Source organism: Vipera berus (genome assembly GCF_964194415.1).
Source record: "Vipera berus genome assembly, chromosome: 2".
NCBI lineage: Eukaryota > Metazoa > Chordata > Lepidosauria > Squamata > Viperidae > Vipera > Vipera berus.
Window position 1 is genome coordinate 128,490,961 of NC_138203.1, and position 25,089 is coordinate 128,516,049.

At 38.9% G+C, this 25,089-nt stretch overlaps 1 protein-coding gene across 8 annotated transcripts in view; it reads right to left on the reverse strand.

The window, feature by feature from the left end:
• The window catches only part of COL5A3 (collagen type V alpha 3 chain), a 137,223-nt gene that overhangs the window by 40,226 nt on the left and 71,908 nt on the right, over nucleotides 1-25,089 (reverse strand). For all 8 annotated transcript variants that reach the window (XR_014025282.1, XM_081318843.1, XM_081318842.1 and 5 more), the window contains 12 exons: nucleotides 22,997-23,050; nucleotides 22,862-22,915; nucleotides 17,217-17,261; nucleotides 16,967-17,020; nucleotides 15,839-15,883; nucleotides 12,213-12,266; nucleotides 9,662-9,706; nucleotides 9,118-9,171; nucleotides 8,776-8,820; nucleotides 8,118-8,171; nucleotides 6,094-6,138; nucleotides 3,978-4,031 (listed from right to left, as the gene is read on the reverse strand). Coding sequence is in view for 7 of the 8 variants with exons in the window: in XM_081318843.1 (XP_081174969.1) it covers nucleotides 3,978-4,031; nucleotides 6,094-6,138; nucleotides 8,118-8,171; nucleotides 8,776-8,820; nucleotides 9,118-9,171; nucleotides 9,662-9,706; nucleotides 12,213-12,266; nucleotides 15,839-15,883; nucleotides 16,967-17,020; nucleotides 17,217-17,261; nucleotides 22,862-22,915; nucleotides 22,997-23,050 (603 nt within the window). In the remaining variant the exon portion in view is untranslated. The remainder of the gene's footprint in view (nucleotides 1-3,977; nucleotides 4,032-6,093; nucleotides 6,139-8,117; nucleotides 8,172-8,775; nucleotides 8,821-9,117; nucleotides 9,172-9,661; nucleotides 9,707-12,212; nucleotides 12,267-15,838; nucleotides 15,884-16,966; nucleotides 17,021-17,216; nucleotides 17,262-22,861; nucleotides 22,916-22,996; nucleotides 23,051-25,089) is intronic.

Below are 25,089 nucleotides of genomic sequence, written 5' to 3' on the forward strand. Positions count from 1 at the left end.
AGAATTCAGAACGAAAGCATTTTCCCATGGGGAGGATTTTTATAATTAATTCCAAAATTTTATTTCCGATCCATCTGGATCCCAGTCCATTTATATATAACTTTACTGAATCAAAGTTCTAATCGCCATTTTGCTTTTTAACTTCAAATGAAAAAAAGTTTAAGATTCTTAAACTAGTATTTAAAACTTCTTTCACTAACAGTTAAAGGAAACCCACTCTGTACTATAAAATTTGTCATTCTGAAGGTTCCTAGTAGCTCCTTTTTAGCGTAAATAAGTTACATCACAAGGGAAAAATTATTAGAAGATGGCATAGAGCTAGAATGGTGGGCATATTTGCAAATACAATCACAATACAGAAAAGATAAAAAAGAACCCAGGATAAAATTAGAATGCACAGAATTAGATAAAATTCTATTAGGAACAGAAGATAAAATGATAAAAAAGATATATCAATATTTATTAGAGCAAGACATGCTAGAACAAGTAAAAGACACAATGCTAATTTGTAGCAAAATTTTTGGCTATAGTATCGATCTAGATCAGGGGTGTCAAACTGCCGGCCCACGGGCCGGAGCGTCACGGAGAAACCGTGCCCATCCCATTGCCGGCAATGGGAAAAAGTTCCGATACATCTCGCGACGTCATGTGACGTCGCGAGTTTGACATGTCTGATCTAGATAATTGGCAATTATTATGGGATAGGAACAGGAGGCTAACATTAGCCACCACTTATAAAGAAAATCTATATAAGATGTTTTACAGATGGTATCTCCCCTGCACAAGACTAGCAAAAATGGATAAAAAAACTTCTTCGATATGTTGGAAATGTAGAAAACTGTCAGGGACCTACTATCACATGTGGGAGTGCCCAAAAGCTCAAGAATTTTGGCATCAGATAAAAAATTGGCTGGAAGAGATATTGTCACAAAAAATCGAATTAAAACCAGAAACTTTTTTTTATTAGGGATTACTAAGGATAAATTCAGTAAAGGATCTTTATATTTAGTACTGCACACTCTAACTGCAGCAAAACTAGCCTATGCTCAGAAATGGAAGGGAAAAGAAACCCCCCCCCATTGAAGAAGAAGTAATAAATAAAATCCTATCCTGCGCCGAAATGGATAGGTTAACATTAGAGCTTAAGAACAAAACTGAAGCAGACTATTACGAAATTTGGAATGAAGTGTATAAATGGCTAGAGTTAAGGAGGAAGGCTGGGACAAATGTTGATTGATAAGTCGATAGCTTAGAAATCTTTACACCAGTATTTTCTATAAGATAGAATTGAAAGTTATTTAACTATAATGTACACGATCAAAAGAATATTTACTAGAGAGTTCACAGATTCTACATGTATATTTTGCTATATTGTAAAGAGACCTTTTTCTTTTCACAAGGTAATACTAATAGTATTGTTTAAGCCAGGGAAGTTGTATCATGTCCACTGTGTTTTCTGTATTTTTAACTGTATATTCAATAAAATTTTGAAAAAAAGGGGAAAAAAGAAATACAGTAAAAAAAAAAAATGAGGTTCACTGAACTTTATATCCATAAAGGCTATATTATGGCTATGAGCTTGATGAAATATTCTCTCAAGCCCCAGCTGCTCAACTCACAAGCCAACTGCAAATACCTCAGCTCCTACAGTCTACTTACAAGAAGCACCTGTCCAGAGTGCAGATGGATGATCTCACAATCTCTCCTGTTTCTGGAGAAATTGTGCTGGCCACCATTTGCCCATCTCTCTCTACTGAATGCCACCCCTGCTCCTTCAGAGACATCTGCTTTGCCACGAATCCTCCCTAGAAGTCCCATCAATTTTTTTCCCCATGATTATTTTATCTCCTTATAACTGGTCTCTGAAACAACTCCAACTCAGAGGAAAGAGGTCTGATTCTGCTGGGGGTGAACAGTTAATTTGTGTAAGGCTGAGCTACACTCTACAGCAATCTCCTTCTATAAATGCTCCCACCATTTACCAAATTTAAATTTGGGGGGGAAAAACACAGTTGTGAAAGTAATGTACAGTTTAAAAGAACATTATTGAACTGGTAATTTTATTTGATGTCCATAACAGATCTAAAGATACAGTTCATTTTAAAAAAAAGTCAATGGAGATTCTGCAGATTGCTACAAAATATAGGTAAGGTGACTGTGTGATCTTTGTTTTTCTGGAAATTTGGACCGTGCCATATACATCCAAGTCATTTCTTAGGACCTCCCTGACCTTCAGCAGCAGCAGATACCAATGCATGCCAGTAAAAACAATTTATATATAATCTAGACACACTCCATGGCATCCACAGAGATCATTATATCGAATGCCAGGATGGAGAATCTTTGTCTTGTGCTACAAAAATTTTCCAAAAAGCAAAATTCCTTCTGGATTTCTAAAATTGGGATGATTCTTCCCTGAATCTTAGCCTCTTAGCTTCTTCACCCAAAACCCAGCTATGATAAGCCTTTTGTGATTAGGAAGTTGTGGGATTTGGGCAAGATAGCAGAGCTTTGATCCTATGTTATGTTATGTGATGTCAGAAAGGCAATCCTTCTACTTGAATATCAAAACCCTGTCCTTGTTCTAAAAATGGCATGAGCAATTATTTTTAATAGGTAGAGGCTTTAATTTTTTCATGGGATTGAAATTTACATTGGGTTCTAATTTTAAAGAGGATTTTTATAAAATATCATTGACATTTGCCACCAGAGAAATTGTATAGAATGCATAAAGCTACTTTGAATCTTTGTTGAAAATGGGAACATCATGAAAGGACATTTTATGGTGGATGTGTAAAAAGAGTCAAAAAGATGTTGCCTACGTATATTAATTCAGAAAATTTTAAAGATTAAAGCAACATTGAAATGAGAAGCTTTTCTTTGAGATTAATGGACAGGCAACTTAGAAAAAAGTCATGGAAATTTTGTTTCCTATATGACAAATGTAGCGAGACTATTATATGCTCAAAAGTGAAAATATCCGAAACTACCAACAACATAGGAATATTCAGTTGATGAAGATGGTGGAGCCTGCAAATACTGTATACCTAGATTAGCTTATTTGATTAGAGAAAAGAAAACATCTGCATTTATGGCTGACTTGGAAGCCCCTTACAGACTTTTTGCATGATACAGAAAAAAATGATTCGTGGTTTTTGTGATTAGAAAATAACTTGGTGATTGTTGTGATGCAGGGTCAGCCTGTGGGTTCAGCAGTTGGGTCGGACGACTCAGAGGAGGAGGAGGAGGGGGGTGTTGAAGAGCTTGCTGAGGGGGTTGGACAGCTTGATGAGAGCCCTCACCCAGGCCCCTCTCATCTGGTCACGACGCAGACCCAGCTGTGTGAGCCTGACAGCGTGGATGAAGATGACCCACAGCTGGCCCTGTTCAAGGATGCCCGACGCAGGAGGCAGTCAATCAGGAGTAAACAGAGGAAGGCAATGGGGCTCCTCGGAAGGAGGCAGAGAGAAGCCACGCCCTGAACTGTATTTAAGGGGGAATGCGTGGGAGGGCTGGTTTGCTGAAGGCAACCGCTTGAAAAGCTCCTGTTTCTTGGTTCGTGTCTTGTTCTATTTGTTTTTGTAGCAATAAATTTGGCAGGCGTAATTCCAGCCTCTTGCCTTCTTGTAAAAGGGGTTGTCCCTGCTTTTTCTGCAGGGCCGGTAGCAGGCTGGTACAGAACAGTGATATTAAAAAGAGAATTTTTCTTTGTGTGAACATATGAGTAAGGGATAATTATATAATCATACTTGTATTTTTTGCAAAAGAACTGGGAGGGTTCTATTTCTTTTTACCTTTTCTTTTTGTACTTTTGTCTTTTTCCTTTTTCTTTACTTTATACTGGTTTTTGTTGGTTTATCTTCTATTTAAAACTGTTAATAAAATCTACTATCCATGCTAACAGTAAGGAATGAATTTCTAAAGCAGTGGTAGTTAACATATTTCATACTGGGAATATTGGAAAGAATATTGCTCACCCAATCACCTTTGGGGCCCATGTCACCTTTGAAGCCAGGGAATCCATCTTCACCCTAGGAACCCATGAAAGGTCAAAACATGAGAACAATAAAAATGTCAATCTTATTTTAATGCTGAAATATAAAGGAAGAATCATACGCTTTAATGGTGTGCAAAATTCATTTCACTTCCTATCTACATTTGTAACTTTTGCCCCCTCTAAAAAAAGAACATAAATATTTCTAAAGACAGGAACAGTTGTCTAATAGACTTGCTAGTTAAAATGACTCTGCCTGAATCTGTAATTATATTCTCTCGTCAATCTGTCAGTTGTACCTTGCTGTCTGAATATAAGGATTTCAAACTATAAAGCAGTAATTTGTTAGTCAGAACTTCAAAGATAATACTGAAAAGAAATCTTTCAAAACCAGATATCAACATACTGAATTATATTAGGAAAGGAGATTCTAAAATTTGGATGAATTTCAAATCTGGACAATATTTTAACTCTGCTATAAAACATTATCCAGGTCATCTGCAGGACTTGGGTTTGGCTAGTCTAAAGAAAAGAACAAATAGGGGAGACATGATAGCAGTATTCCAGTACTTGAGGGGCTGCCACAAAGAAGAGGGGGTCACATTATTCACCAAAGCACCAGAGGGCAGGACAAGAAACAATGGTTGGAAACTGAACAAAGAGAGAAGCAACCTGGAATTAAGGAGAAACTTCCTAACGGTGAGGACAATTAACCAGTGGAACAGTCTGCCTTCAGAAATTGTGGGCGCTCCATCACTGGAGATTTTTAAGAGGCTAAGTAGTCACTTGTCTGAGATGGTATAGTTCTCCTGGTTGAGCAAGGGGTTGGACTAGAAGACCTCCAAGGTCCCTTCCACGTTCTATTCTATTCTATTCTATTCTATTCTATTCTATTCTATTCTATTCTATTCTATTCTATTCTATTCTATTCTATTCTATTCTATTCTATTCTATTCTATTCTATTCTATATCATCTCTAGCTGATAACCAGAATATTTTCCTGCTCCTTTGAGGTATGTATGTATGTATGTATGTATGTATGTATGTATGTATGTGTGAAGGTTCGTTCTCTGAGTTTGTGGGTTGGTTTCCAAATGTTTTGTTACCAGGCTAAGTACCACTGCCAACCAATCACAATCCCAAATCCTTAATCTCTACCCTCACCAACACCAAACAACACCAGTTTGATTAGAGCAGCACTATAATCATCAACCACACTACCACCTGCCATGCTCGTGAGTTCATCGAAGCCTGGCACTCCACAAGCAATTCCATCAACAGACACATCGACCTACAGCCAGCCTGTGAATCCCTCAGAATCCAAATCAACTGCACAGCCAGCCAGAGACAGCACTGACCCTCAACCAACCCACCCAAGCCCCCTCCTCACCAGCAGTTCACCTCCCAATGACCCTGACCTGAGGTCACCTCCCCATCACAAGACCCATCACAAGCCTCCCACTGATGACTCATACTTGAGCCATTACAATACCCTCACTTGACACACCCAAACCTGAAGCCCTTATAAACAGAACACTACTGACACTGACATTCCCTAAACGCTGCTGAAGATGTTACCTAGCCTGGTAACGAAACATTCAGAAACCAACCCACAAGCTTGGAGAATGAACATTCACCCTCATCCTACACCTGAGTTACAGATATTGGCCTGTATTGCATTGCATTGCATTGCATTGCATTGCATCGCATCGCATCGCATCACATTGCATCGTCTCGCATCGTATCAAGATGTGTAGGTGAATTGATCCTAACAAAGTTACTGTATTACCCAACTCTAAATTTTAATTTGTTGCAATCTAGAAACTAGCATAAAAATTCAAAAGAACTACTTTTCAAGGCTTTATACCCAGATGGAACCTCAACATTCAGATCAAGCGCATGCCACAATTTCTGCATTGGAAGAAGGTCAAAAGATGTAATACCTGTTCCACTTACTCCAGTTAAATGTTCATGATCTGTTCTAGAATAGCATGTTAGCAACACAGAGAAAGCTGGAGCAGTGAAATGCTCTCTTAAATTTGATGAAATCTGTGGAGCCCTTTCTCTGATATTACCTTGTACTCTCCTCAGAGACATACCTTCTCACCTTTGCTGCCTTTGAGGCCCCTTATTCCAAAGGCCCCCTATGGAAAAGGAAAACAATGATAAGGTACTTTTTTAATAGAAACCAACTTTAAACATTTATTTTTATATAGAAGCCTTGATTATAGGCAGGAAGCTACATGCTGTGAATGGCTACACACAAAAAGGTAGGTCCAAGCAGTGACTATTAAATTCTGAAGGTTGACAGTCCAGTTCTTTGCTGTGAAGAAAAGCATTCAACTTTTGGGACAAAGCAAGCTTTGACTGCATGGCTGCAGCCATCATCTGACTTTTAGATCACCTCCTTTGGATGTTCTTGCCTCTGCTTGGCTTCTACTGGAAGTTGCTTACATAAGTCATCCATTAGCCTAGGGTTGTATATCATTCTACAACTCAAACCTTGGCTGGCTGAGCAATGCCATTGAGATTCTGTTTCAAGGTCTGGCAGTTGGGGAGGTCTGGATGGAGGAGAACAGGCTCAAACCAAACTTTAGCCAGACCAAGTGACTGTGGATTTTACTTGGATCATGAGAGTATCCATCTTTGGTTCTGGATGGGATTGCACTAGCTCAAATAGGGTTCATGCTCAGTTTAGGGGCCCTACTAGACTCACGGCTGGTATGATAAGAGCATTCCAAAGGGGCTTTTTTCAAAAGGCAACTGGACTTGGTTTTTCCCTGAAGACATTTTACTTCTCATCCAAGAAGCGTCTTTAGTTCGAGCTTTTTGGATGAGAAGCAAAACATCTTTAAGGAAAAAAACAAAGTCCACTTGCCTTTTGAAAAAAGCACCTTTGGAACAACCATGACCTGGATGACTGAGAATCTCCATAGACATTTATGTTAAGAGTAGGTAGCAACCCTGGCTTGGAGGGTTTTTGCATGAATTCATCTTGTGCAGCAATTATGTCCATTTCTGAATCAGGAGACTCTATTCACAGTGATTTATACTTTGATCATCTCATGTACGGACTACTGTGATACTGTATATCTACATGCAGCTGCCCTTGAAAACCACTCAAAAAATGCAAATGCATAAGTAGTTATGAGCACACCTCAGTGCACCTATGTAACATCACAAGCATAATATTTGCAAGCTACATTGGTTACCAGTAGTCTTCCGGGTTCAATGCAAGATGCTGGTTGTTATCTACAAACTCCTTAGTGAAACAGAGTCTGTGGGACTGTCTGTCTTCAATTTCCCCCCCCCCTCTCTGATAATATCTGACAGAATGGTGTATGTGTTGGGGTTCTAGGTCCCATGGAGCTCCAGGTCCTCTCATTTAACTAGTATCCTCTCTAGCAGGACCCAGGAGACATCCTTTCTCTGTCACTATGCCTATGGAACACCATCCCCTTGAGACCAGGTGGCCTGCTGACCCCCCCCTTCTTTTCAGATACTTTCCAAATGCCTGTTTTTCTTCCCCTGGGACAGAATTGAAAGATCTTGATTGTTTCTTTGTTTGACATAACCTCTGGTGCAACGTATTTTACTATATTTTACTGTATTCTTGTTGTCGTCGTTATTTGCTGGTTCTAATTGTGTACTCCACCCTGGCCAGGTCAACTGGGTAGCCATGTATATTGATTTCATGAATATATATAGAGAGAACATATATATACATAGATATGTATCCTCCTACTGACAGGAGTGAGGGGGAGCCTGTGGTCTAAAGGTTAATACAGCTGCCTAACATGCAAGCTGCCCAGGTTCGAATCCCAGAGGGGTAAGACTAGCTGATGAGAGCTAAAGAGCTTGAAATAGCTATACTAGTCTCCCTTGAACTCTTTGTCAGCCACAAAATTTTGAATTTACAGTGCTCACAGGAGTGACGTCTGCCTGCAAAAGATGCTCCTAGACTGGAGCGAAACGCAGAACAGGACGGCTTTAGATTTGGTAGACCGGGTGCTCCACCCAACACACACACACACACACACACACACACACACACACACACAGAGAGAGAGAGAGAGAGAGAGAGAGAGAGAGAGAGATATGACGAAAAGAGGTATCTCTTTACCTTGACTCCTCGTGGACCTGGATAACCAACAGGTCCTGCTGCACCAGATGGACCCTGAAGGAGAAAAAAATATAAAACAGGTCTGCCAGGCAGCCTCCCTTCCCACCCTTGCTGCAATCTTAAAAGTCCCTAAGTCCACCTGTTTCTGAAGATTTGGATTTTGTTTTGCATTGGGAAGAAGATGAGAGACTGGGAAAAAAACCTCTCTTTTCTAGAGTATCTATTTTAGATGCCTCTGTAGCAAGCTTTATAGGGACGCGGTGGCTCAGTGGGTTAGGACGCTGAGCTTGTCGATCAGAAGGTCGGCAGTTTGGCGGGTCGAATCCCGAGTGCCGCGTAGCAGAGTGAGCGCCTGTTACTCGTCCCAGCTTCTGCCCACCTAGCAGTTCGAAAGCACGTAAAAATGCAAGTAGAAAAATAGGGACCACTACGGTGGGAAGGTAACAGCGTTCCGTGTGCCTTTGGCGTCCAGTCATGCCAGCCACATGACCACGGAGACGTCCTCGGACAAGCGCTGGCTCTTCGGCTTTGAAACGGAAATGAGCACCGGCCCCTAGAGTTGGAAACGACTAGCACGCATGTGCAGGGGAACCTTTACCTTTACCTATAGCAAGCTTTAATTCTCCTATCAGATGCAGGCTTTTTTCTTTCTTTTTACCTGAGCTCCTTTCTCTCCAGCTGGCCCTTCTCTTCCAGGATGCCCCTGAAAAGCAATAGAAGAGACAGTCTTGTGAAGTAACTGTATTATGAACGCTTGCTTAAGGGTACTTCACCACAATGAAGCAGTTCCACTGGGAAAGCATATTGGGTCAATAGAAAAAGAAGAGAAGGCACGGAGGAGCTAAGTTTTCTTCTGGGCCTAATGTAGTACTCCGAGTGTAGATCTCTACGCGTTTACATCATTCGCCTCTTCTCAGATATTAGCGCTATCGCAAAAGAAGAAAACTGGCCTGGTTTCGAGTACCATGTTCATGAAGATTTTAATAATGTTGGCATTTACCAGAGGTCCATCCATTCCAGCCAATCCTGGTATTCCTGGTTTTCCTGGTGGACCCTGTGGAAAAAAAATGCGGAGAGATGATCAGAAAGCTGGGCAGGACAATCTGAATTGTGACAATGGATTGAGTGATATAGTTCTTATCTGTTCTCACATCTCCTATCAAATAAATACATGACTAAGGATCCGCTGACTTGAGTAGGAATGCAGATTGGGAGCCATTGGCATATTTCTGAGGAATTTGTACCAGATTTAAGCTGGGCATCTTCTTCCAAGCTACAGAAACAAAATCAGCAACAAAATGTAATCCTCTCCCGCCCTATATTATACGGCTGAAATAAAAGAAATCTTGGAGGATCATTAGGTGCGATTGCTACAAAATCACCCTGAACTGGGTGATTAAAACAAATTTCTCTGCACAAGTCTTTTGCATTAGATCCCAGTGGTGGAACTCTGATGCCCGCTGCTACAGCTATCCTGAAAATTGGGATTTTCAGCCTAGTTCTAATTCTTCCACTCAGTTAGACACGCCCTAATTCCATCTCACCTTTTCTCCTGGAAGCCCAATTGGGCCCTGAGGACCGGGCAAACCCTAGGGGAGAAAAACCAAGCAGAGTGGAGAAATGTGACAATTTACAAGAATTATCATCATCATCATCATCATTTTTATGGATAAGGCATAGTTACTGTATTCAGAGCCCTGGGACTATCTTGGAAATGTCCTTTCAGTTCCAATATATCTATTTCCCTGAAAAGATAAATTCTTAACGGTACACGTACACACACCGTCGTATTTTGTGCAGAAATTTGCAGAGCATTGATTAGTTTCTTTCTCTGATGAAATAGTTTTCAGTGCAGAGGCAATGTAATCGCTTTGCTATAGCAATTTGGTTGTCTCAAATCAATTTATACTAGGAAAAAGATAAAAGTTACTTTCAGCCATCTCTTCTGGATTTTGTTGTGATTCAGGGTCAGCCTGTGGGTTCGGCAGTTGGGTCGGATGACTCAGATGAGGGGGAGGAGGGGGGTGTTGAAGAACTTGCTGATGATGGCTTTGAGGCTCCGCAGAGCCCCCAGCCAGGCCCCTCCTACCTGGTGGAGACCCAGCTGTGTGAGCCTGACAGTGTGGATGAAGATGACCCACAGCTGGCCCTGTTCAAGGACGCCTGACGCAGGAGGCAGTCAAGTAGGAGCAAGCAGAGGAAGGCTGTGGGACTTCTCGGAAGGAGGCAAAGAGAGGCCACGCCCTGAACTCTTTATAAAGGGAATGTTTGGGGGAGGGCTGATTTGCTGAAAGCAACCGCTCCGATAGTGTTTCAAAGCTCCGGTATCTTGTTTCATGTTTTGTTTGTTTTTGTAATAAATTTGGCAGACGTATTCCAGCCTTTTGCCGTCTGTAAAGGGGTTGCCTTTTCTGCAAGGGCGGTAGCAGGCTGGTACAGAACAGATTTTCCTGCAGCATGTGCAGAAACTATCCAGAATTTTTTTTAAAAAAAATATTCTGGGCATGCTGAGTGAACTCATTTGCCTACTTCTGGTATGTGATGCAGATCTGGATATTTGTACTATGCAAATTTTCACTAAATATTCTGAAGAACCTAAGTGATGCCTGCTACATAGCATTTACCACAGGAGGAGGCAAGCAATGCCTCCCCCAATTTATTTGTCTCCTCTGGTGAGTGCTGCAAAGAATGTGCTGCTTGCCTTCTCTAAACCACTAACAAAAGTTTTTGGAAAGTGACCCAGAGTAGATGCTTTAGGATTGCCTGAAATTCCCTCAAACCTACCCAACCCAGAAGTCATTTTGCATACAAGCAGTCCTCATTCAGTGCCCATTCAAAGTTTTGATGGGACTGAATGAGGAGTCTTACAATGGTTCCTTATAGTTGTAACTCTCACAGTGCTTCCATAGTCACATCAGGTACTTGGTACCTGGCTTGCAGTTATGATGTTGCAGCATCCTGTGGTCAAATGATCACCACTTGATATCTTCATCACTGGCTTCTGACAAGCAAAATCACTGAGTTAAGCTGGCAAGAAGTTGCAAAAGGCAACCAAGTGACACTGTGTTTAATAAACGTGGAATTTGCCTAATTATGGAACTGCTGTTGTTAAGTTGGTGCAGTCATGTAATGTCATGCTTTACAATCGTGTTGCTTAGCAATGGAATTGCTGGTCCCAGTTATTAAATGCCATCATTAAGTGAAGACTGTCTGTACACCAAGGACATTCCAAGCTAGACATTCCTATAGCATTTGCTGAAGGTATCTAGCTCAGAAGCACTTAGTAGAAGAAGTAGATAGTAGAAGAAAGCTCCTTGGCCATTTCTTTTACTTTTTTGAAGAAGACTACGTTTAGCTTTCTCCCATTGGATGAGTTCTGTAGGAGAAGGCAGAAATGGGTTCTGAAGGACAGCAAGAGAAGACAACATGGCTACTTCATTTGTTCTTAGATGCAAGTGAACGATATTGCTTCTTTGGGCAATTTTGAGGGAGTGTTTCACTTCCATTATCAAGAAAGTGAAGCATCTCTTCCAAGAACTGCACAGCACGAGCCTCTCTCTTAATGCTCCAGTTTTTTTTTAAAAAAAGTTTGCGTGTTAAGGTTGATGATCAAACACAGAAATATGGTCTATTTGGATGACATAAAATTAACTAGGTGCACTTTACCCTGCGTTGATATAGATGAAACAAGTAACATGACTATTCAATGTGCTGATCTGCATCCCTACCACAGTTGGATGAAGTTAGCACTGTAATATTTTCCCAACTGTTTTTATATTATACCTGTCCTCACGCTATGAACCCAGTTGCTAATAAACTTCACAGTCAGAATCAAATTAGACACTAGTGGGAACTGTCCTCCTGGGGTTAATAATAGCCCACATGGAGATTGAAGAATATTAACAATATAATAATGATTGAAAAAAAGGTTAACCCGCACATTTCACTAAAGTAACAAAAATCTTCATCGTGCATGTAATACTCTCCTCCCTGTTGTTGTTGTTTTAACAGACTCACCAGCAAATGACCTGCTCATGTTTATCCCCACCCTCTACATCCCACTCTTCCACAGCTACATGCAAAGAAAATACACACCTGAGATCCAGGGTTTCCTTGTTGCCCAGGTGGGCCTGGTTCACCTGGAATGCCCTGAAGACAGAAAACCCTGAAGTCAGCCAAAGTCCAGTGCATATACATGCTTACATATGTCATAATGGAAAAGACAACAACAGCTGTGACACAATGAGTAAAATTACTAAGGTGGAGAGGGCAGAGACTTGAAGAATGAAACACCTGAAGAAGGCCAAGATCCTGTTTCTAAAGCTTTTGGGAAACCAATGCTCTGATGCTAGGGTATTGTGTCTTACTTCTTAATTCTTCACTGAGGGCTAGGGTTTGTTTGCAGTACGTTTCTTAGGATTAAAAGTTTGGCTGAGAATCATTAGAAGTAGGATGGTATAAACATTTTATTGTAAGTAAGCAAACAAACCAACCCTCTTCCCCTATGCGAATATAGACTGCACATATCTATTTGTTGTTGAAAACTGTTGTTCATGATTCGGGATGGAAGAGTATAATTGAAAAAGCATTAACGTTTACTTTCATTCTATCCCAGTAATTGTTGGACTTCACCATCAGGCTTAGAATGGGGAATTGGCAGCATTCCAAACTGCTGGCCAACTGCCCTTCCCACAAGGATGTATTAGATATCCCTACCCCACCCCCAATATAATCCATTGTTCAATTCAAATGTTCTTTGACTGGTTTTCCTAGCACACAAAATTTAGCCCTTTTTGAATCTATTCTGGGTCCTAATAATAGAAAGATAGACAGACATACTAGCAGACTATTGAGACCCTTTGCATAATTTCTTCCCTGTATTTTGTTGCACTGAACAAATAAATATGAGAAACAAAACCAGATGTGCTTAGCACAGGCCTAAAGTTTAGAAGTCTATTGTTTTTAGGATATTTCAAAAACATGTATGCTTATTACAATCTACTGCTTTTTTAATTTTTCTTTACCATATTTTTGTTATTTCTACTTTCCTTTGGTTAAAATAAAAAGGAGTAACAGATCAAATATCCTGGTCACATGGCAAATCCAGCAAAAGATTTAAATTGCTGAAGGAACAAACATAACTTCATCTTCAGAACTAATGACAGTACTTAAAAATGTCCTTCCAAGGACACTGAAGACAAAAGAGAAACCCAGCATTACAAAATTGGTTGTCTTGGTTTTAAGCGGACCTTGTTTTGCATTGAAAAAGAATTGGATGATATGAGCAAAATATGGCTTTAGAAAAATTGTATTTGATTGAAGACTAGTTTATGCTAATTGTTATAGCAACCAGTTCATATCTAGCAATATTTGGAAACATATAATTTTCCAGATTATAACATGGAATATTTAAATTATATCTTTTTTTCTTCATGAATTAAACTACTATGCTTAATTTTTTTTAAAAAAAAATCCACCCTATATATGCCACATCACATTTCCACTGTTTATGAATATAGACACTTCCCTCATATTTCTACAAGATGCACATATATACTGTAAAAGAAAATAGGATGAGCTTCATTCTTCAATTAACGTAATTTGTTTAAAAAAATAGCATTTGGATCAGGACAGTATCATTCTAGCCAGACTGGAACTCCATTTATGTTATATCTTGTCCCCTTTAAAATTAGTCTACTAAATCAAACTTCAATGGCTGGTGTGAAGATTGATATATTCTCAGGTTCTGCTCTAGAAGAATCTTCTCAGAAGATTCTTAGATTGAACTAGGCAACCTGTGACCTGGCAGGTCATCATTTCAAAGATATTTCTTTACGTAAACAGAGAAACAGAATGACCAAAGACATGGGAGTTGGACCAACTTCCTATTTCTTACAGATTTGACCATGGCTGACTGCCTTCCAGTCTACTTGGCCTCTGGAGGGCTACATCAGGACCAGTTTGCTTAACTGTTGAGAGTGATGTGGCAGGGTTGCCACCTCTAATTTGCCAATTTTCATTCCCACGGGAGCCAGGGATTACAGGTTTTGGATGCATTCTGTATGTTGGCCCAATTGAGATGTCTTGGTTCAAATATGATTGCCCCTATGGTACGTGGGTTCCCCCCCCCCGTTAAAGGTTATAGGCATGAGTGATTTAGTAGTATGTAGATTGGATCAATATATAGTATTACAGCAGGAAATCAAAGTGCATACTAGTTTGTGTTTAATATTTATATCTGTGAGTGCACTGATGATGTTACTTAGTTGGGTAATAAAACATCTGCAAGCAAACAACTACGCTCAGAGAGCACCAAGGACTTCACAGTTCAACTCTGAGCAACATATATTCTCTTATATTGTGAATACAGCATCCTTGCTTGCTAGACAGGCTTAATTGCTCATCCTATATTTTTGAGGAAATATGCTCTTTATTAAGTGTTTTAAAATTTTTAGGCAGGCCTAATGGTAAATGAACCAAGGCAGAGAGTAGAAAGGGCTAATACCATCACCCACCAGCCTCAGATCCAAACTTGGCAGACTACAAAAAAGGCATTTTGTTTCAAGAAATGGCTATTTCTGTAGAAAGAAGCACATTCAATTGTTTCTTCTTATTTTTGCATTAAATTGTTCTTTTCTTTTTTCACTGTAGTATTACACCAAATTTTATGATTTTGTTTCTCTGTACAAGCTAAACAATTGTCTGCAATTTAGCCTTCATTCATACTTGAGGCACTATTCAAATTTTCTTCTTTGAAGTCTTTATTTCATAGGTTTTCTGGGATCAATAACTCTTGACAAAAAAAATAATCTTGATTTGTAGAAAACCAACACCATCTCGTCATTTGCCTGGAGTACTGTATTGTCTTGTATGCTCTATTTTCTAAGAAAGCAGTATATATTTCCCGCATCACAGAATATCTATAGTTTCAATTTTAAAGTTCAAAAGAGAATAATTTTTATTACATTTTACTTCAATTTTTATTTTATTTAAGTCCTATAACATTGGTTAATCTCCTATGGGGCAGGTGTAAGAAAGGCTAAAGCCTCTAAGTTTTTTGTACTTTATATCTTTTAGAGATCAGAAAGACAATAGAAAACAGTGGGTTAGGACGCTGAGCTTGTCGATCAGAAGGTTGGCAGTTTGGCGGGTTGAATCCCGAGTGCCGCGTAACAGAGTGAGCGCCTGTTACTCGTCCCAGCTTCTGCCAACCTAGCAGTTCGAAAGCACGTAAAAATGCAAGTAGAAAAATAGGGACCACTACGGTGGGAAGGTAACAGCGTTCCGTGCGCCTTTGGCGTCTAGTCATGCTGGCCACATGACCATGGAAGACGTCCTCGGACAAACGCTGGCTCTTCGGCTTTGAAATGCAGATGAGCACCGGCCCCTAGAGTTGGAAATGACTAGCACGCATGTGCGGGGGAACCTTTACTTTTATATCTCTTATACACTAGGTTGAAGGGAAGGGTGTCAGATAATCTCCCCCGCCCCAAGAAGATAGATAGTGACAGCAGGAAATACCGAAACATTGACCTAAAACAGAGGCAAGATCTGAAGACACCAGGCGGCAAGGATTGAGGTATGAGACCTTCAGCCTTCTAACCGCATGTACTCAGCCATTTCTGACCTTATAACTTAACATTGTTCACCTCCCTAAATCTCATTTGTTATTCATATCTCTCATATCCTAAGGAAAGTCCTCACTCCCTGTGCTTACCTACCATGTTGCCTTTAGGTCCAGGAACACCATCAATACCAGTGATACCCTATGAGAGGTAAACAACAAGATCATGAAAATTAAAGGGAAATTTTTCTTCAGAATAATATAAAATGAAACTATTTTCCAAGTCCAAACTGGAAGACTAAAATTCTAACCCTAATTATTCTTTGTCCATTTTGGAAAATATGATGGGATAGATAGAAATGGATGACAAAGAACATTCATCTATTTTGGCAAATTGACTTCTGTCTCTTAGTTCCTTCGCAGTCATTAATGTTTTCTATCTCCTAATCTAGCTCTGACTTTAGGAATGTTTTTTCATAATTTTCTCTCTTCCATGCTTTACCTTAATGATGCATGTTATGGCTCCACTGAGATTATATTTAAGGGTAAAACGTGCAAACTATTTTAAGGGTAAAACGTGCAAACTATTTTAAGGGTAAAACGTGCAAACTAAATGGTGATGTTGAATTTGGCAAATTGCGATTGATACTTATTCAGATTTATTTTTTTTACACCATGGTTAAAATGTTAAACGTTTTCATATGAAAGAGAGGAAAATAAGGATGAGAAAGAGTCTGCCACATACTCTTAATATACTATTACTGAAGGATCAGACATGTAGGTTCACACTTCACATTGTATTAGCTAGGTTCACTTCTTGGGTTAAATTAAATGTGTGCACTTGTCATTAGCTTTGAGTACTATGCAAATTCAGGAATTTGTCACCTATTCAGTAAATAAACTAGAACATTAACATAAAAATGAAATGAAGTATAGTTTAATGTGATGATGATTCTAACTCATATTATTTCTTTGGGTTCTTTTTTGTATGATATGCAAACCCAGCTACTAATTTATAAACCATGGATTGTGGCTTACCAATGTTTATGAATCCAACCAACAATGGTTCAATGAAAATATATCTTAGTGTAACATATGGACCCAGACAATATATCTGCTCTGGGCTTTCACCATTACACACTGCAATACCATAAAAAGAACCAAAACCTAATTGTGAATTCATTTTTCCCTCTTGAAATTCTTCCCATTCCTTGAAGCAATTGCCTGCTCAATCCCTGTTCAAACCTTCTTTTGAATAAAAGGGGACAGGGAAGGAAATTCATACCGGCTGGCCATGAGAACCAGGATTACCTCGCGAGCCTGGCAAACCACGTACACCCTAGGAGAAAATATGGTTATAGTAGAAGACTTTGAGAAACGTTGTTCAGTGAAAGATGCTTGCCAGAAACTTGGTTCCTCTGAAGAAGAAAGGCATGAGAGCCGTACCCCTGTTACTCCCCCATTAAAATGGCTTAGTTTGGTGCCATCTCAAAAAACCCAATGTATTTATTCCTGGTAGGTAGACAGATACTCACAGCTTCCCCAGGCTGTCCTCTGGGCCCTTGCACACCTTCAGAGCCCTTTAAAAACAAGGAGGAAATGATAAAATGAGGTGTTACATTAGGCTCTTTCCACCCTCCTACTCCCCCAGTTAAGATACATTCAAACTGGATACCAAATGAGTAAACAGCTGAGGCTACTTTGACAAATCCTTCAGAGAAGATTCAATAGAAGTGTGAAATATAATCATCCAGAATGCCTAGAATTCTTTCTATATTCCTAGGAAGGTATTCTGAGTGCTTTAAGGTTACTACAATTTCTGTACCTAACTCAAAGATAAATGTTGGCATTACATTTCCAAGGGGCCATGGCAGCTAAAGTATTGTGTGGTTGTAGTTCTTGTTTATTTAATTTTTATCCTGCCTTTAATATTTTTATAAATAACTTAAAGTGGCAAACATATTCAATACTCTTTCTCCTATTTTCCCCACAACAGCAACCCTTTGAGGTACATTAGGGAGAGGGAGAGGGTGAGGGTGACGGAGAGAGAGAGACTGATTAAAATAAACTACAGTAACTGTTACAAAAAACTAACAAAAGATCCATATAACTATAGATAGCAATATAAAATTAATTTGAAGCTCAACTTACCATTATATCTAGAGCATATGTAAACACATTGAATCATCATTTTCAGAATACAAAGATTTAACAAAAATAGATAGGAAACATGTATCCTTAATCCATTCCTTAAAATCAGAAAATTTAAGTAATTCTTTAAAGTTATATACAGCTGTCATCTTTGTCATGTCCCAAGCTAGATGGGACCACATTCTTCATGACAATTCTTCAGATATATTGCTGATATTTTCAATTTACTTTTATTACTTATTAAACTGAGTTGTTAGTTTCCAAGTTGTGCATCACTTAAGAATCCCAAAATTGCATACACTTTAGTGGTTGCCATATTCTTTCATTAATACATATTTCAATTGTATACATTCCAAACAAATGTTAGTCATATACAACATGCTATCTCTCAAAGTCTTTAAAAACATTAGAAGCCACCAGATTTAGTCCTGATTCTTTGTTTGGCCCAAGCATCACAATAAAGTATATCTCCTTATATTTTTGAATGTGGGTTATTCCATAACATCAATTTATCATGTCATTTAGAATAAGAACTTAATTGTTTAGTTATTAATGACCAAATGTGCTTAATAGCTTTCAAAGCTAAAGACCAATATCCTTGTTAATAACACCTGGATCCCAAAACATGCCAAGATTTCATTAATGTTATGTACTTGTGATCAAAATAGGCCCAAAGAGAGGAATAATCATAAAAACCCTCATTCAAAAAAATAAGATATTTAAACAAAAGCCAATTGATACAGTATAGTTAGAAATCTGGAAGTTTGAAGCAGCTGTTATTGTAACCTCAGTTTGGCTAAGGGTAGTCATAAAGCTTTAGCTGTCCATAACAAAATGTTCTTATTATCTTCTCTGTATAAAATATCTATTTGTAATTAACAATGGAGTCCTTCTTAAAATATATATTAATTTCAGTGTAATATTCATTTTAGGGCAATCTTGCCTCAAAGACTTAATGCAATGGTTTTAACCATCAACAGAAACTGTATCTATATATTTAGATATATTCAGTTCACGACACACTCCTGGAATGTATTTCAAAAAAAGACATAAATCCAAGTATTGTGTGAAATTGTGTGAATTGTAAATTCTCTCTTAGAATAATCTAGAGGCAGAGTAGATCCCAAAGGCAACAAATGAGATATATTCCAATTATTAGTATAACCAGAGTGTAAAAATATATTGTAGATGACTTCAATAAACATGGGTAATGACTTCACATAATTATCAGGAATAGTCATACTAACATCAGCATATATAAATAATTTATATTCCATATATTACACCCTTAATATTTTCAGACTACCTAATAAAAGAAGTTAAGAATTTAAGTATAAAACAGTATTTGTTTGTTTTCAACTCTTCTTTCATCATAGACTATTTGTCCCAAGGATCCGTCTGCTAACTACTATCTGTCTAGTATTTAAAAAACAGGAGTCTGACAGCAATAAAGTTTACAAAAAGATATAAGCTTTCCTAAGAACAGTTCATTTCATCACATGCATCAAGGGGCTGAATTGTTGTAGGACTGAAATTAGGATGAGGTGGAAGAGGGGAAAAGATGAGGAAGACAGAATGATTATGCAAATACAAGTTAGATAGGGGACATTTCAATTATCAACTATAATTGGTTTAAAATCATTGTGTTTGTTGAGACCTTTTATTTAAACCAACTATAATTGGTTTAAAATCATTGCGTTTGTTGAGACCTTTTTGATGTATATGAATTTAATAACCTCCCACTCAATTGTGCTGGCAATAATTTTTTTCCAAGATTGTTACTTTGAGATCTGTAAGGGAGTGTTCTGGAAGGTTGCAATGCTCTAATATTAGTTTATTAATTTATTATTTACTAATTCGGTTTATATACCGCCCTATTCCCAAAGGACTCAGGGCAGTTTACAGGGCAGAATTTAAAAACAATACAATATAAAATTAAAATAAAATTAAGTATAGCCCCAAAAAGTCAAAATCACAATTTTGTCTTTTTGACTATTTTTCAAATCCCTATATAGGCTGCAATTGATTCTAGATGTTGTTCTGAGAAGCTATACAATTGACACTGGGCACTAAACAGGTCATAACATAAACCTATGGGGGGAAAAACACAATTTACAGAATACACTTCATTTATTGCACACTGTAAGAAAAAAAATCAGCAAACCAGCTTTCCTAGAAGGTGCTATCAGGCCCACTTCACTTTAGAATCCCCAATAAACGTCTTTAAGAAATGCTGTTTCCAATATCACCTTTTGTGATATTAATTAAAATAAATATGTCAAATGGAAATATTTTAAAGTTTGTAATAATTATAAGTATTAGTAATATTAATACTTATTTCTATAATATTGCTTTAAGCTTTGGTGTACATTGCTCTGTCACTTGTCTGTGACAAGCATTCATTTAAATATGTTGCTTCTATTGTTATTTCAGCAAAGGCTATGTTTGTTGGACCCAATTCATATAGCATCTTTTAAAGGCAATCTTCTCCATCTGCAGCATCTGAGATGGACTTCAACTCCAGTTATCCCTGGTCAATTGACATGGAATTATAATGACACATGATTTGGAGGCCTCCTAAGGTGATGTGCTGGACTAGAAATCCTACCATCAGATCAAATGGCTCATACTCCTTGATGGTTGAAACGAAAGGTAGTTGTAAAACAGGGTAAGTCATACTTTTGCTGAGGACCATACTTTTCAGTCTTAAGAGGATCCTGGGAGCTGTTGTGGTGACAGAGTGACATTACAATCAGGTCAGGGGAAATTTTTGGTGTATTTTTGTAACTCTAATTAAAACAAAGCAAAAATAGTCAGGGATCGTATTTTTGTTTGATACTTTATTATTGGTTATTGAGAGCTGCTGGGTAGGAGCAAATGGAATTGTGATGTTGCTGGCTTGAATGAGCCTGAAATTCTGGCTTCGTTTAGGCTTGCAATGATATGACAGTAATAACAGGAAATAGGTATGCTATTTTACCACTGAAATCATTAAATTATTAAAAAAGCAAAATCCACTTTACTGTTAACTCTTTTAATTCTTTTACCCTATTTTGAAATAGAACTGTTAAGCTTAGATACTGAAAATGCTCAAAATACAGAGCATGTTTTTTAATATCTTTGAAATACTGTAAATCATATGCTGAATTATATTAGTTTGATTCTAGGGGCTCTAGGAACCCCAAACTGAGCCAAGACTATTGGGCGTAATCCACTGCTATAGAAGACAACAATACACTCCACTTCTAAAAGTTTTCCAAAATAAAAATGCTATACTATTGTAGAAGTCAAAAATAGCCCTATCTCTGAAAGTTTTACAAGAAAAAGTTTCTGCACTATTCTACAAGGCAATACTCCCCTTATCTAAAAGTTCGCCCCTGTTTTCAATCTATGCTTACTGAGCTTGACTGTTTTCTTGCCGATGTCTCATTACCAAACTAGCTAACATCATCAGTGCTAGTAAGGCAAACACACTGCAGAAATCCTGAACATCAGAAAAAGGAAAGAGAGCACCAATGCAATGTCTTGCAACAAAATTGTTGGGGGCAATTAAGCTGACTTTGTAATAATGCCGCTTGGGGGGTGTATGAAAGCCCTAACAAGCAGGCATATACATAGAATGAAGGCTACTGCTAAGCTTGTAAGCCGCCCTGAGTCTTCGGAGAAGGGCGGGATATAAATGGAATTAAAATAAAAATAAAAAAATGGATGCCCACACAACTTTATCAAAAAGTGACTCACCACGTCAACCCAATATAGCACAACTAACACAAGCCATGAAAAGCACAACACTGCCATGTATCCAAAAATCTCAGAAACCACCAACCAACTGTGGCAACCATATGCCATCACTGTAGCTCACAAGCCAACCAAAGCCCTCCAAAATATCATAAGTAAACCAAAAGACCCAGCAGCCCCAAAGAAAAAAATAGGAATTATTTACAATATAACCGTGTAAGGACTGCAATAGCCACAGGAACCAAAAGGAACGTCAATTAGCAGTCAAAAGGCATGATGAAAACTCCTCGTTTCATAACACATTAACAGACTTAACCATAGTTTTAACTGGGAAACTGTGATCATCCTAGACCACAGGTCTGCAACCCGCAGCTCCGGAGCCGCATGCGGCTCTTTCAGCCGTCTCCTGCGGCTCCCAGTCCTCTGCCATGTGCAGTCCAAAAAAAAAAGTGGGACTAAAAAAGTTCAACCAATCAATTCAAATATGCAGGGTAGGTGCATATCTCGCCTTGGCTCCACTCTTCAGTCAAACCCTGTTCTGCGCATGCGCGCATGTACGCACATGCGCACACATTTTTTGTGGCTCCCAGTTTTTCCTTTTGTGAGGGAACCGGTTCTGAGTGGCTCTTTCACTGTTTCAGGTTGCTGACCCCTGTCCTAGACCAAGACATGTCCAAAAATGCTAGAGAATTCCTGGAAGCCTGGCACTCAGACAAATTAGCCATCAAGAGACACACAGAGATCCACATCTACATGCTCTTCAAAAGAGACAATTAAAAAGCCAAAAAGGAAACAAAAATACCTAAACACCTCTTCACCAGCAATCAAATTCAGGTGAGATTAACACCAAGATTTACACTAGACCAGGGGTAGGCAACCTCGGCTCTTTTATGACTCATGGACTTCAACTCCCAGAATTCCTGAGCCAGCCAAGCTGGCTCAGGAATTCTGGGAGTTGAAGTCCATGAGTCATAAAAGAGCCGAGGTTGCCTACCCCTGCACTAGACCAACAATCAAGAAGCAAAGAATACCCCAGTCAAGAAACTACCAATGCAGACAAGCAAGCTAAGGGTAAACAATAGCCTAATCAAAGAACCACCAAGCCCACTGCCACCAACACCAACAGGGAAAGCCACTGGTATATAAAATGAAAGCAAATCCTTACTAGCACTAATGATGTTACCTAGTTTGTTAATGAAACATCTGCAAGAAAAGAGCGAAGCCTAGAGAGTACCAAGGACTCCACAGTTCAACCCTGAGCTACAAATATTCTATCAGAATCAGTGCGTACCTTAGAACCGTCATTTCCAGGAGGTCCAGGTAGGCCTGGCTTCCCTATATCACCCTGCAAAGTAATAAAGTGGAGAGTGAATGTTGGTGGTAGCTTAAATAGATGACAGTACTATTGATATTAGGGTAGTCTTACTCTGTTTCCCTTTTCTCCAGGCAGTCCTGGGAGACCATCAAAGCCCCTGTCACCCTATAAGAAAGGGAAAAAGCAGATTACTGACAAGTATAGACCAGTTTTTCAGCTGATGGATGGATGGATAAGAGATAGATAGATAGATAGATAGATAGATAGATAGATAGATAGATAGATAGATAGATAGATAGATAGATAGATAGATTTGCATGCCTAACTTTACAGCAACAATGCTCTTTGTACTTAGAGTAATCTTACATGATAAACAGTTTTTTAAAGAACATAAATTTTAAATTATACCCAAGAAATAGGTGCACAGAATGAGGGGGCACAGTAAGGGGAGGACAACATTGTCTTGATGATCAATTTGCCATGTTTTGATAGGCAACAGTGGTGCTTCAGAATGTAAAAGGAATCAAAATCTGAACATTTAAAAAGAGGTTTAAATTTGTTGGATTGTAAACCAAAGGCAAGGATTTGCTATTTTGTGACTGTGTATGTCTTGGAGACTAACAGCTGAGACAAATAAGATTCAGGAATTCTATGGTTTGACTTTCAATTCAGATGAACTAAATCAGCTTCACCCCCATCTCTCTTTTTTCCAATATGCAGGAAATTAAATGTAGTATTGACTTACTTTGTCAGCAGTGACACTCTGCAGATGTTGTTGAACTACAACTTCCATCGACCCCATTCTATAGAGTCAATCATGAAGGGTGCAGAGTTGTAGCATGTATGCAATATCCCAGAGACCTAATCCTTGTATTGTAAAGATTATAATAGATCTTTTTTTTTACAAGATCTGATGGGAGAAGGGAAGAATGGATCCCTACATTTTTTCCCTTTTGAGCAATGAAAATTGAAAGCACTATGGGTATCAAAGGGACAAAGGTCTGAAGTCACCTTATTCCACATACTAGAGTATTTGTGTGTATATGTGTGTGAGGGGGACAACGCATATGGGGGGAGTACATGCTGCCTTCAAAAATAAAACTACGAAGTTATGGTTATGTGCAGTTTGGCCTCACAACTTGTGTATGGAATTTCATTTTCATAAATAGTAAAAACATTTATATTTTTCAAAGCTTTTGATTTTTTTTATCCCAGTACTTAATAATTGCTCAGAGGAAGTTGTGCACACAAAGCCCACACACACACTGGATCCTCTCCATTCACTCCTTTATTATCATTTTTAAGGCTACACAGGAGAATTAAAAAAAATGTGTATAGTCAAGGCCATGGTCTTCCCAGTTGCAATGTATGACTGTGAAAGTTGGACCATAAGAAAGGCTGACTGCCAAAGAATTGAGGCCTTTGAACTATGGTGCTGGAGAAGACTCCTGTGAGTCCCTTGGACTGCAAGGTGTACAAACCAGTCAGTCCTAGAGGAGATCAACCCTGACTGCTCTTTAGAAGGCCAGATCCTGAAGCTGAAACTCAAATACTTTGGCCACCTTATGAGAAGGAAGGACTCACTGGAGAAGAGCCTAATGCTGGGAAAGATTGAGGGCAAAAGAAGAAGGGGACAACAGAGAATGAGGTGGCTGGATGGAGTCACTGAAGCAGTAGGTGTGAGCTTAAATGGACTCCAGAAGATGGTAGAGGACAGGAAGGCCTGGAGTAACGTTGTCCATGGGGTTGCAATGGGTCGGACATGACTTCGCAACAACAACAACAACAACAACAACGATAAATCACACTAATATGCAAAAGGCTCCAGTTTCAGTCTCTTGTACCCCGAGACCAAAATCCAGGACAGCTGATGACAAATCACAGATTAGGTTGGCAAATTGCAGTTTTCTACATTCTTACCTGTGAAGGCTTTGGCAGTTAAGGAGATGTGTTGCCAATGAGCAAATATTATTCATGTTCAGGGAGGAGGAATTATATCTTTGAATAATAGGTGCTAGGAATCAACAACAAGGGAAAGATTGTTGTTGTTGGTTTCCTACCCTGTTTGTGTACCTATGGAACTGCCTGGCCAAATTTTGGAAACTAGGTGGCTTAGATGGGCCTGCTTCTGATTCAGTGGGACTCCTCTTAATTTCCTGCACAATTTCCTTTGAGTTCTGAATGGGTTCCAAGACCACAATCAC